The sequence below is a fragment of the Nicotiana tabacum genome, chromosome 11 (assembly GCF_000715075.1).
Source record: "Nicotiana tabacum cultivar K326 chromosome 11, ASM71507v2, whole genome shotgun sequence".
In the NCBI taxonomy this organism is placed as follows: domain Eukaryota; kingdom Viridiplantae; phylum Streptophyta; class Magnoliopsida; order Solanales; family Solanaceae; genus Nicotiana; species Nicotiana tabacum.
The window spans coordinates 47,946,522-47,960,743 of NC_134090.1; the positions used below are offsets into that span (position 1 = coordinate 47,946,522).

Genomic DNA, 14,222 nt, shown 5'->3' on the forward strand with positions numbered 1-14,222 from the left:
TCCAACAGGCCTCTTGAGAAGTGCAAAGATGCTGCAATTCTTCTATCTGTTTTCCCTTGGCCAGTATTGATCTCCCAAGATTAAAATCTTTGTTTTCCTCAATTGATTAGTCTTACCATTTGATAACTGACAATCACTTTTCCTTTCAATTATTATTTGTTTATTTTTTGGTTTAGGGTTAAACACCGAGGACATAGCCCTTGATAGGAAAGTCTGGAGGTCGAGCATTAGGGTTGTAGGATAGAGTGGTAGTCGAGCTTCTCCTTCTCCATTCCGGGGGTGAAGCGAGTTTGAGTAGGTTGGTCCTAGACGGCTTGTGGTTAATGTAGAGTTCACACTAACCTTACTGTTTTCCATAGCTCTGGACCTTAGTTGCGGGTTATTGTTATTGCATGTCATCTATTTTATGGTTTTTAGGATGCTGTCATTATTTTTCTTGTTTTATTTCCATCTTCCTGAGCCGAGGGTCTATCGGAAACAGCCTCTCTGCCCTATCGGGGTAGGGGTAAGGTCTGCGTACACACTACCCTCCCCAGACCCCACTTAGTGGGACTTTACTGGGTCGTTGTTGTTGGTGGTGGTTAAGCACCGAAAACAGATGTGTAATGGAGATAGCTGGTTATTTCTTTTACCAAGTTTATGTGAGAAGAGAAAAAAGCCACCCAAGTCCTTTTATCATGTTTAACTAGTAATACAAAATTGTCAGCAGCCTCTTAGCCGTCATGTTAGTGTTACATGTATGCTGAAAAGGAAAAACAGAAAATGAGGGGGGAAAAATTGCTGCCAAGGAACAACTATGACAACACCGGATAAAGACATCACAGATTTCTAAACAGACTTGAAGATGGAAAATTAAGCACTAATGATAATCTATTACCTGCACTATCAGCCGCTCTTCTCTAGCATATAACACTTCATGTCCCGAAATTTGTTGTTTCTTATACGAATTTTGACAGTCAAACGAAGAGTTCCTCATTGTGAATGATGCGGTTGAGCATAGTACACCATCCCAGGAGGTTGCAAAGGACGGAAATTAGGAGGTAGAGCTTGCTGAGGTAATGGTACTTGTTGCTGTTGTGCTAAAGACTGCTGCTGCTGCACCATTGACAATTGTTGCTGTGTTAAAGGCACCATTGTAGTCATATACGATGGAGGTGCTGGAGGAGGTGGTACAGACGGCAAGGCGGGAATACTCCCATAACCGTAAGGGCTCACCATTCCTGCCGATGGCTGTAAATACTGCTGGGGTGTTGGATTAGGAAGTGAATGATATTGACCCTGAGAATTTGGCATTTGACTATGCACTGTGGGATGAGGAACCAACATTGACTGATAAGGCGGAGGATTAAGTGGCTGTGCTGGCATTAAAACATTTGAATCTGATAGAGACTTTTCTGGATGTGAAATAGAATTGTTGGTGGCTGGAAGCGATGAAGTTTTTGACAGCCCGGCAGTTTTTGCCGCCTCTGCAGCAAATGAAGAGAGGACAGATGACATGATATACTGAGAGGAGCTAGAAGCTGTAAGTTTGTCAGCTACCTCAGCTGCGATTGCTGCAGCTGTCTTCTTGTTCGTTTGTCCTGCTTTTGGAGAAGTGTCATTTGATGTAGATGTTATAGCCAAAGGCTTTGAGTCTGCCACATAATCTTCATCATCAAGATGCTTCCGCATGTTGCTGGCTTCCCCCGCCTGTGCTTCTGCCACCTGAAAATCCAATAGATAAAGTTACTCATAATCTCAGTGCTTTGACTAAGAAATCATGCCACTTAATCATTTAGAAAGCTAAGTACACACTTGCCCTATTTCCAATTATTGGGAAGGCGCTCAAGAAGCAATACACCTCCCTTTCCCTCTCACCGCAATACATATTGAAGTTTTTCTTCACTTCTCTTTTTCCACCATCCAACAATCTCCCCCCACCTAACCCCCCCCCCCCCCCGCAAACAAAAAAGGATAATGATAAAGCAAACAACTAACCACAGTGTAAGAAAAATAAATTGATAAGCTTAAAACTGAAAATGAGATAAAAACCTGTATCTGAGTCCGAACATTCTCTAGTTCAGATTCCTGACAAAATTAAGAAGCAATGAGTTGGACGATAAGTACAGCATGAAAATTTGTCAAGAACACTAAGACTAAACCAAATGGATTTATCACTTACCTGTTCATTTAGTGCTTCTTTTAACTGTGAAACAAGAGTCAATCTGTTTGCCTCAACAACTTTAAGTTTCTCAATACACTGTTTCAAAATATTTTCTTCCTCCTCCAGTTCTTTCGACAAGGTTTTCCTCTTTGGATCTTTTGCTGCACAAGAAAATATGACTCAATTCCCGTAGATAATTTAAAAGTAACAACTTTTTGGGAAAAGGAAAAAGAATGTAAAGAGATGTCTAATCTATCACTCTGTTTAAGGTCTCAGCCCCCTGTAACTTTATTCCTGTTTTTTAATCTCGGTGGTGTTTAGGCCAACTTGCGTGTAGCTCGACTTATCCACCAGGCAGCCTATACGGACAGCAAGTACAGGTTTCTATGGTATCATGTCCACACGGCTTGGGCAGATGGATGCACACCAAGTGTTGTAGTTGGAGTTCGAACTTGGAATCTCCACATTACTCCCATACCTCAACCTATTGGGACATAATCTAATCCTTTTTTCTGGGAAGTTATGAAAAAAAAATGGTATTTTTACACTCAGATTGATATGACTGTTTTTCTTTCAATTATTGCATTTCACTCCGCCAAATCATGACCTTCAGTATATCTTCATCATCATTTTTTTCCATGTTGATGTTTACAAAATTCAAAGTAGCAATGGCAGCAGGTTATTATCAACATAATGGAGCAATTCAGTGCAGACATGTTAACTTTGCAGTCCAATAGAGAACCAGATTATACCTTTTGTAAGGGCCATGTCAACATCCTTTTCCATCTTTCTAACATGGTGGACAGCAGACTTGCATCTGTTCATTTCTTCGTCTTCAGTAGAATGTTCGCTGATTACCAAGTGAAATGCTGACACTATTTTTTCAGCTGTTCCTCCGACGGTCAATTTCTGGTTACAAAGCAATGGTAAGAACAAGAAGTAAAAGTAAAATAAGCAAGAGACAAACGTTAAGCAATCAGTGGACATAAACAAAAGTGCCTTATGAGGAGCATGTCACCGTTTTTATGGACCGTGAGTCCCTTTTAACTATTCTGACAGAACGACTTCGCTTTCTTCCAAACTCTAATGGTGGTGGCAGCTGTTCTCCAAGCATTATATCCTTCAAGCTCTGCGTTCGAGATCCAAAAACTCTCCTTTCTTCCCAAATATTAACCTACAAACCATTTAAGCAAGATAATCAAACTACTATATCTCATTGCTCGATACTGAAACAAAAGAGCTAAAGTAGGCTGCATATTTGCCTTTTGATTTGTGCCATGTTCGTCCACAAGTTAACGTTATCGAGGTCAAAGTTCAGAAGCAAAAAAGGAAGGAAGCATACCAATCTGGAAACTACATTCTTTCCATGGTCATCTCCTTTTTCGACCATCTCCTTTAGTGCTGAAGGAAGAACCTTCCAAAACTCGGTGACAAACTCATTTCCTTTACGTTTGCTGTTTTGTAGGATGTCATTTGCCAGGTACAGTAGAGGGACTTTCTGAGCCATTTCGGAACTGTGGAACTGTTTACCCCATGTTGTAACAACTAGCTCTGCTTTATCTCGGTGGAAGATGCACCAATGGGACAATGCTGCATAGAAAACCAAGATAAACGATGTTACTTAAAGGGAAACGAATATGAGTCCAAATGGAGAAGCAATAGAATATTTCCAAGTATTACCCCATCTGATGGTTTAAAAAACTCACAGCCAATATGCAACTAATGTTTTATTGATGCAACACAAATGACATCAGAAAACCCCTTTTTGTTTAATTTTCTATTCTAGCATTGCACATATTGACAGCAAAAGTGTTAAAATTGCAAGTGAGAAGCTTGAAGTACTCCATATGTCAACCCTAAAACGATACCTTATAACAATGGCATATGTATTTTATGATATAGTAATCACTAGTACAGACAAAATTACTACATTAGTACTACATTTCTTAGTAAGTTAAAAGTAGGTCAGAAGACTCAACCTTCTATTGTTAATCTACTTATGGACCTCTAGGAGAAACGCAATCTTATTCCCACCCAGATGGAGTGGGAGAAAGGTATGGTTTTTCTTTTTCCTTTTTTTATAGTTTTTTTATTCGTATTTTTGATATAGGTAAGGTGAGAGTTGGTATAAAATGTCAACTAGTTACCGCTAAGAACTCAGAAATACACTGAAAACCTCCCGAAGAGACTGAATGAGATAACTTAACCATACAAATGCCAAAATACAATAAAGTACACAGAAGGATGTATGAGTATGACCAATTAAACTTCCAAAAGGAAGGTCTAAGGGTTATGACTTATGAAGAATTATAATGACCAATAAAGAAACAGTCAATAAGGATAATCTCCTCTTCTTTTTTGTGAATATGGTGGTGTCCGAGTGAACTTACACACACATCGACAATTCTAAATTAAACATCACTCAGGCACTATGTAATCAAACGAAGATCCCAGAGAAGCAAGACATCAAAACTATATCAAAATGATAAAAACACAAGTTTATCCATATCAATACTTTGTTTAATGATCGAATTGTGGACCTTATTTAGAGCAAAAGACAAGTGAAAGCAAAAACTCAGCAAGATCGAAGCAATTGAAGCACATGCTGTCAGTTAAGTAAAACTACTGTCACTAATCTCAATGGACAATGGCAAACGCAAGGATGTATCTAAGCAGCGCTACCATTACATCTTTCCAGATCAGAGGTCAAGTCCATCTTCGCCCATCTTTTTTTTTCTAAAAAGTATGGCCTCTATACTAAAATGGTTATTTATTTTACTTCTTCAGAGTTAAACTAAATGATATTTGACTAACATTTAAAATATCTTTTCATCGTTTTGAAACTAAATATCCGCAAATTGTAGTACTTCCCTTATTATTTTAGGCATGCCTTTTATTTCTGAAAAAAAAAGTCGCCTAAATCCAATCTAACTCCAAAAACTGGCCAAGTTGACTCAATAAGAAAATACGACAATCAATTTGGGAAAGGACTACCAGTTCAACCTAGTTCAATGTACAGATACAAGTAAATACAGAAATCAACACCAAAAGGTTACTAAATAGTAAAAATTAGACCCCATCTATCGCCATTAAACATTCCGAATGAACCTCTAAAAGAACTTATCAGATTCATTCAAGAGAAGTGGAGGTACAAGTTCTTACTCAATTTAGTCAATTCACAAGAAAAGAACTACCAAGACCTAAATGGCACACCCGAAATTGAGTTCCAACAATATCCATTAATGAGGTAAAGAATAGGCAAGTTCAATATAAAACAGAAATACATATAAAAAAGATAAAGAAACATACTTTCAATGCACTGCTGAGTGCTGTTGAGCTTCGAAAGCTTGTCTGCAAGTATCTGCTCATTAAAAACACTATTCATCTTCCCTCTTCACCACTACAAAGTTCCAATTTTTAAGCTAAGAATTTGAACAAAGTTGCAATCTTTAAACCAAGAATTTAAACAAAGTTGCAATCATTAGCCAGGAAATCAAAATGGGTTATGATAAAACCATCCAATTGAGCAAATGCTGAGAAGAAACTGACAGCAAATCTTGGTAAATTGCATTTAAAAAGTGAAGAAAACCCTAGAAACTACCCCAAAACTAATAAAATTTCCAACTTTTTTCTAACGAAAGACAAATCAAGATTGGCAAATCACAAGATTAAGCAAAAAAAAAATGGTGTTTGAAGGGGGATAACAAGGGTTTTGAATTAGGCAAACCCCACAAAAAGGAAAGACTAAAGAAAACCCAAAGGAGGATTTGTTTGGGGTAAGTGCAACAGAGTGAAAGAATGGAACGTAATGAAGAAAAGAGGGAGGGAAGAGAGTTACTCGCACAAGGGAGATTCTTATTTCTGCGCCTATTTTATTTTTATAATATTTTTCATTTCTGGGTTTCATCAATCATACATAGTGCAGCAGAAAATATGGTTTCCTGTTATACCGTACTACTGCTAGGTGAACTGTCTTACCGTTTATTTTTATTTTCATTTTTTTTTTTTTTGGTTTTTAAAGAATTTTCTTCTCTTTTTTTTCTTTTGTTTAGCCGTGAGTAAGGTTTTAATGGTTTTTTAAAGATCAATCAAACCAAAACCTTGTCGAACTAAATATAAGGTTATTTAGTAAAATCAAAGGGTACGATATAAATCTATAACCATATTGAATAATTTTGATAGAATTTTATATTTTTTAAAAGAATTGAGAAGATATCAAAAGAGATCCGATTAAATTTATATGTGTAAATATATGTTGTATATTAAGCAGCAAGTCACTGAAGTATGTTCATTTTTTTTTCCCCCACTTATATCACAATCTTGGTTCTTGTTAAAGAATGAGTTTGGAGTGCATAGTCTGTATTTTTGCCTTTGCTCGTAAATCAAAATCTTGGTTGAGCATGCATATATACAAGTTCTTGTAGTGAAATTAGTACTCAACGAACTTATAGTACTCTTAATTTATACTCTAGTAATTGTGTTACTTCTGTGCAAAATATTAAAAATTAACTGAATCGTATCAATAACGAGGAGAAACTGAGATTTATGACTGATTTCAACATGTCTACTTTAGGTTATACTCAATTAAGTAACTAAAATAGTATGGTATAAATTTCTTTAATTAACCAGCGAAACTGATTCATTGACACCCCTACCCCAAGCCCAAGCCGTGAGGGGGAAAAGTTATTGATATGTTTTATGAAAAATCATCTCATATAATTGAGCGCCCTTGGTACTGATAATTTATAAGATTACTTGAATAGATACAGGTACTTTATACCGTTCTCTTCTTTACTTCTACAAAAAAAATAAAGTAAAAGCCCATAGCTGCATAGCATTTATTAAAAAAAAATTAGATTGAGAAGCCCCATAGCATATTCATAACTGATATTATTGCAGTAAAAGACTAATAATAGTTCAGTCCACTAAAACCAAACTCATGTTGATTGTTTTACTGACTACCAATAGAAGTCATGTTTGATAACAAGTAGACAAATAGAGGCAATCAGATGCCTAGGTAGTGAATAGCAAGAAGAATCCATGAACATCTGAGCAAATTATATCAATAGGACTGCACTCTAACAAAGTACACCCCAGAAACCAAGGTTCTGCTCTGAACTACACAGTAATTATAGTTCCAGAGATAACTCCGCAAGGTTTTCCATTCGACGAGACAACAGATGCAAATATTCTAAGCTCCCAAGAACTGGGGATCTGATTCGCTGAAGAAACACAACGAGCTTTATAAGAATGTCCTTGCACGAAAAAGCTATCACGGAGCCAAGGTAACACTTGCAAAAGACAACTGTCATCGAACTAGCTTCTCCAGCAACCAAACCAGAGCTTCCTACGTGCAAGACCTGCAGACCTGCAAAGATGCAATAATATGATACTCTCTTACCATTATCTTATAGTGTAAGACTGATCCATGAGAAACCGAAGATGAGCTTAGGATAAATTATAGCCTAATTCTACTGCTTGATAATCTTCCCTTGTGCCTTCAATTTTTCTGCAACTTGCTCATCAGACAAAGGCAAATAGTAAATGCGAGGTGTTGCCTTTGTCTTTCTAAAAAGATCATCCAGAGTGACAATTGGAGGGTCGAGTTTCTCAGGAAGTGGAGGTGGTGGAAGTTTCTCAGATTGAAGTTGCTTGTTCTGCATCTGTTGCCTTGGTGATGGTTGGGGCTGGGCAGAAGGTGGGGCCGCAGCCGGGATTGTGGTCACAGGAGTTGCATGAGTTGAGGGAGATTGAGATGGTGCTTCAACCTTATCTTTCACCCCCTGGGGATCAACAAACTCAGCAACAAGTAGCTTTCCTCCATGTGGAGGCCATTGCAGGTTATATACAGCATTCCGAGTTTCTACAGCTTCTTCTACAGATGCAAACTGCACAAATTCGACAGCAAGTTAAAATTCCAAGACAAACATGTTGTAGGAGGAAGAGAGAAAACCACAAAAATAGTGTGCTTACAGAAACAAAGCAGTGGGTCTTAATAGCGTCCATCCAGAAATTTGTCACTGTGCCCGTCTTGCTAAGTAGCTCTTGCACCGCTTTCAAGGTGAAAGGCCGCAGAAAATTCTCGATCAAGAGAGAATTAGTAGGCACTTTCGATGATGGAGGAACTGTTACAATCGACATAATAACATTATTCATACCATATACATCCAGAATATACTCATTCCACCATTAAAGAAGTGGCAACTCACCCACACGTTCTTTTGGTGGTTCCTCCTTTGCCACTGAATCAGATCTAAAGACACTACGTCTGAAAGAGGGCTGGAAAAAATCCTTGGGGGTAGTTGAGGCCACAGCATCACCTTTCTTGTTCTCAGGAATTTTAAGATCTTCTGAATTCCATTTACGCTGCCTCTTTACAGTATCATTGCTCCCCGCTGCTGTTCCTTGATCTACAGCAATACATAGAAGATAAGATTGGGGGCAGATCTAAGAAATTTCCAGAGCAATGACGTAAACAATAAGTGTCATTTATTTGATTCGCATAAAATAGCAAATGGCACTTAATCGGAACTGCATTGTCAGAAGACATTGGGAGGAATGAAATGTGAATACAGAAGTGTTCCTTGAAAAAGGAGCAACTGGTATATGCATAAAGCCTACAGCGAATGTTTCTCCAATCTCTGTACTCATTCTTTACACTCAAAGTATCTGCTAATAGCCAGCAAAATTACAGCTAATACGATTCTTGTGACACTTTAGCAATCAGAATCCAAAAAGAGAAAATTGCTAAGTCATAATAATTGCACTATAAGAGGACATGGGAGGTATGAAATGTCAATACAAAAGTATTCCTTGAAAAAGGAGCAACTGGGATATGCATAAAGCCTACAGGGAATGCTTCTCCAAACTCTGCACTCATCCTTTCCACTCTTAAGTATCCGCTAACAGCCAGTAAAATTAGAGCAAATAAGATTCTTGTGACACTAGCAATCAGAATCCACAAAAGAAAACTGTAAAGCCATAACAAAGTGGTAAAGAATAGCGAAACGAATTATTGCAGAAAACTTACAATGAGGTTTTCTTTTCACAGACTTCACAACGGGACCATTGTCTTCAACATTGGTATCTATATGGGCAACTGACCTAGCATCATCCAGAGAAGCAACAGATCCTACCCCCGTACTCGTGTTCACTTCAATTTCTTTCTTTCCATCTATTTTTTTCGCCGAGTCCAACTTAAAATAACCTAATTTACCCTCTGAAACATCCTCCTCAGTGGAATCATCACCAGGACTTCGGTCTAATTGCAACTTCTCTGCAGAATCCCCATTGCCATCAGTCTTCATTATATCAACATATTTATCGTTTTCGTTGCCTGGTTCTTCTACAGATACTTTCTCGTCATATGGCTCTTCAACATCCATAGGTTGTGATTTTCCATCACCAGGGTCAACACTGCTTGATGATAGCTGCACGTTATCAGGTTTAACATCTAATTCTATTTTGACATCATCAGCGATTACGTTATCCATCAGTTCTATTTTTTCATCAATTGAGACATCAGCGGAAACAGAATCAGATTTTACTTGAAACCCTAACACAGGGCTGAGCTCAGATACTTGAGTTTCCAGATTGGATGAACTGACCTTTGCCTCATCCACAGAAGAAATTGAAATGTGATTCTCCAGCTGCTCTTTTATATCCTCACTCTCATTCTGGGTTTCATATTTTTGCGAGTCTTGTCCACTTAAAGCCGTGTCAGATTCTACAACCACACCAACAGGATCACTGGTTTGCACAACACTAACTTCAGGATATTTATCGTTTTTGTTGCCTGGTTCTTCTGTAGACATTTTCTTGTCATGTGGTTCTTCAACATCCATAGTATGTGATTTTGCATCATCAGTGACATCACTGCTCGAGAATAGCTGCACCATCTCAGGTTTAACATCTAATTCTACTTCGACATCATTAGCTATTACATTATCCTTCAGTTCTATTTTTTCATCAATTGAGACATCAGTGGAAACAAAATCAGAGTTTACTTGGAACCCTAAAACAGGGCTGATCTCAGATACCTGACTTTCCAGAATGGATAAACTGACATTTTCCTCCACTAGTAAAGAATTTGAAATGGGATACTCCAGCTGCTCTTTTAAATCCCCACTCCCATTCTGGGTTTCATATTTTTGCAAGTCTTGTCCACTTAAAGCTGTGGCAGACTCAACACTCACACTGACAGGTTCACTGGTTTGCACAACACTAACTTCAGCTATCTGGTCCTCTTTGGTTGGAGCACTGGTTTCCGTATCCGCAATTTGGGCTACCAGATCCTTTTCAACCATAGTAGAAATAGCACCACCAACCGGCTCCTCAATTAAGAATTTCCCTTCATCCAATTGCACTCTGTTTTCAGCTGCATCAACCTCGCTCATTTTCTCATCCGCTTCCTTATCTGTCGTATTATCAGCATCAAAATTATCCTTAGGATTATCTGCATCAACAGATTCAGCCATTTCTTCGTCTGGCCCAGGCGCGGAATCACCACCATTCTCTGACTTAGTATGAGCAGCATCCTGCTCTTGGAGGATTGCTTCTGCTAATCGCCTTACCAACTCTTGCTTCAACCCCTTTATGGGTAGCTTACGTCTCTTAAGCTCTTCTCTTAGCTCTGTGACCTTCAACTGATCAATTGGTCGATTATCAATAACAGGATACGGTGACGACATTCTGTTTCCAGATATTAAGTTTATTCAAAAATGGTACCTGATCGAACCATCAAGAAGTCAATGAGAAGGCAAAACACGTCCAAATGTCTATGCAAGAGCACTCAAAAAGTAGAGCAAGACATCAACATTTTGGAATCTGAAACTAACAGATACTGTAACGATTAAGTTGGCTCATTAGACTGCAGAGACCATCTTACACTACAGCAACGTAAGGCCCAAGGTCTACTAAAAGAGAGAAATCAGCAGCAGAACATAATGCAAACCTAGCTCTAAAAGGATATACATAGGCCAATAACTTTTCTACCCCAGCTCATTTTCACATAAGACAAATGTAGAAAACAATGAAGCTTATTCGGAACGTGGCATGCCTAAGATAAAGGAAGCAAGAGGATATATTAAGAGAAGGTCAAAAACCAACCACTCTCTAATATGAAAACAAAACGCCTCTGTGAGGAGAACAGTAAACATAAAGCATCCCCCCTCTCCTTAGAGAAACAGATTTATTAAGGATTCCAAAAATATCAGTTCCGTGAAAGTTCTTTTTAAACAAAAATGAGTCAATCCTGAATTAGCTGAGGTCCGCTACTATGAATCCTCCATATATTATGAGAGTGAATATTACTTCTGCCTATGATACAACATGTGTAACACTGTTTTTTCATAAATACAATGTGGTGATACTCGCAGGTAAATGTATCAACTAAGCATAATAATCCAATATAAAAGAGAGAAAATTACTTCTGCCACTGATATAACTTTTTTCAAAAAATACAATGTGGTGATACTTATAGGTAAATGCATCAATTAAACATAAATAAACCTTACAAGGAAACACAATCAAAGAAAATGAAATGGGAATTCATAGTCTACTGCTAAACAATTAAAAAAGAAAGAAACTAACCTTGTAAATTAGGGCTCAGAGGCTTGAATCACTTTTATGAGTCCGTAAACACATAAAACCGAGCATCGTCAGATTAGAAACATCAAAAATTCAGAAACAAAACAACAAATGAATAAACTTTTAAAGAAAAACAAAATCAAAACAATCATTAAAAGGAAAATTTGAAACCAAAAAGGGGCTACGGGAAACTTTTCTAAGGGCGGTGACGTCAATGCAATTTCCTGTTGAAACAGTGAGGATCTAAATTAGAGATTAGGTGTTTGGGATTGGAAATTGTTGATGAAAAGAAGTGATTTTTCTTTTATAGGGTTATTGTTACGAGTGTACCGCGAAGAAGAACGGAGAGAAAGATTGTGTGTGACGACTGACGAGTGGACGGCAGAAGAACATTGAGATCGACGGTCTATGATTCCAATATTACCCTTAGGGGTCGTTTGGTAGGGTGTATAAGAATAGTGCAGAATAAGGTGTATTAGTAATGCACAGATTAGTAATGCATGAGTTAGTAATGCAAGCATTAGTTATGCAGATATTATTTCTTATCTACTGTTTAGTGTGGTGTATTAAAACTATAATGCATTGCATAATTTTTAAGAAAAATAATTGTTTATAAAAATGTCTTCCACATTCTCTAGCTTTAAGGGACTTTAAGGATAGTTTTGTTTTTTAACCATACTAATGCATGCATTAATAGCCTTGGTATTTACTAATGTCATGGTTTTGCATGCATTACTTATACATAGAATAATACCAAGTACGATGTATAATTAATACAGATTGAAAAAATATACTAAACAAGATATTAGTAATGCATAGAGTTAATGCTTGCATTACTTTTTTTAATACCTCCTACCAAACAACCCCTTACTTTTTAACCAAAATTACTGTTAGATGGGTTTTTTCAGGATGGAATCGCCACTCTTGGGCCATTAATTTCTCTTCTTTCGTAAAAATTTCCTCGGGAAGCCACTTTCAACCTGCTATTTAACGTAGAAATAGTTAGTAAATAGTTAGTAACCTGCTTAAACTAAAAATAGTTAGTAAATTTTATATTATATATTTTATGTTAAATCTTCTAAATGTGATCCCTTTAATGTATCCCCTGTTTTATTAATTGTGTGCACAGCTGGCCATATTATGGATAAAGGGGATCTCAAAAGACTTTCTTGCCCTTAAGTTTGGCCAAACCTAATTGTTACCTATCTTTGTGCAGTCACATTCGTTTATAACTTCTGTTCGTCTAAATAGTGATCTTCGGCCTGTCAATAGATTCTCTGAAATGGAATTTTACTTTTTTCCTTATGTTATTCTGTTTAACGTAGTACCATGAATTTAGCTGCAATAAAGTGAGAGAAGAATGTGAGAGAGACTAGGCATGTTGAATTTTTTTTGGTCATAACATATGAAATATAGCACTTTGCTTTTTCTTCTTCGTCTTCTTCAGTTGTGCTACCATGAGTATCGCCTGAGTTGAATCAGCTGCAGAGTTGCTCATCGTCGATGCATTAACTTTGATACTGTTGATTCCACCATTGGGCTAAATTATGTATATTCTTTGGGATTAAGGTAGTAGTTAGCACTCTTAATTGTTGGTTTATTTTTTCAAAGATAATATTGTCACTGTGTCTGTTGGACTCTTCATATGAGATAAATTTAATTTCAGACATGAACAAAATATTGGACATATAGCAGTGGTAACTTCAGACATATGGGTCTGGGTATTGTTAAGTCCAGTGGCATAGTCAGAAATTCCGTCAAGGGTGTTCAAACTTTAAACAAGTCAATATTTTTTTTGTCAATGAATAGTGTACCAAATTTTTGGATCAAACTATGCAACATTTATCCAAACAAAAAAAACTATTAATAGAACTATAATTTTATTAATCAAAATTAAAATAACAAAAAGACAACATCAAAAATTTTACTAATAAAGTAAGCATACAACCAAAGGAAAGCGAGAGCTAAGAGAATTTGTAGTTTGTGGAAATTTCTTGTTGATGAAATTTTTGTAGAGTTTAACTTTTAAATTATTAAATTTATGTAAGAAATAACTTATAGTTAAAAAAATTACTTTTAAGATTAGTTGTTTAACAAGTTCTAAGTTTTAAGAGTTATTTTATTAGGAATTTTTTAGATTGAACAAAAATCAAATAGACCACACATGGTGGTTTCTGTTTAGTTTTGGCAAATAAAATGGGCAGAATTTTGAACCCGTGAACAATATATCACTTTGAACACCCTGAACTATTTGACTGCCTCACTGAACTGTATTAAGGGTGTTGATAATGTAATATATAACCATATAGAGTAGTATTTAACTTATATAAAGAGTATAATTTTTCGGCGAAGGATGTGCGCTTGACCACCCTTGGCATAGGGTGGCTATGCCACTGGTTAAGCTTAACTTTAGTCCCAAATGTCTAAAATTCGTAGTCAAATATTGGAAGTTCATACTCAAATTTCAGAAGTTGATACTAGTATGAAGTTC

At 36.9% G+C, this 14,222-nt stretch overlaps 2 protein-coding genes across 2 annotated transcripts; both read right to left on the reverse strand.

Annotated features, from left to right (window-relative positions):
- Positions 1–642: 642 nt before the first annotated feature.
- Positions 643–6,079, reverse strand: LOC107825766 (uncharacterized). The gene is made up of 8 exons (XM_075225057.1): positions 5,982–6,079; positions 5,453–5,543; positions 3,486–3,733; positions 3,162–3,317; positions 2,896–3,052; positions 2,162–2,304; positions 2,032–2,067; positions 643–1,704 (listed from the first exon to the last, which is right to left on the reverse strand). The coding sequence occupies exons 2-8, from the start codon at positions 5,526–5,528 to the stop codon at positions 973–975; spliced, it is 1,548 nt and encodes a 515-aa protein (XP_075081158.1). The 5' UTR covers positions 5,529–5,543; positions 5,982–6,079; the 3' UTR covers positions 643–972.
- A 939-nt stretch (positions 6,080–7,018) lies between these two features.
- Positions 7,019–12,147, reverse strand: LOC107825767 (uncharacterized). The gene is made up of 5 exons (XM_016652676.2): positions 11,735–12,147; positions 9,174–10,870; positions 8,353–8,553; positions 8,117–8,268; positions 7,019–8,031 (listed from the first exon to the last, which is right to left on the reverse strand). Exons 2-5 carry the CDS (start codon positions 10,831–10,833, stop codon positions 7,615–7,617), a joined length of 2,430 nt encoding a protein of 809 aa, XP_016508162.1. The 5' UTR covers positions 10,834–10,870; positions 11,735–12,147; the 3' UTR covers positions 7,019–7,614.
- Positions 12,148–14,222: the final 2,075 nt, after the last annotated feature.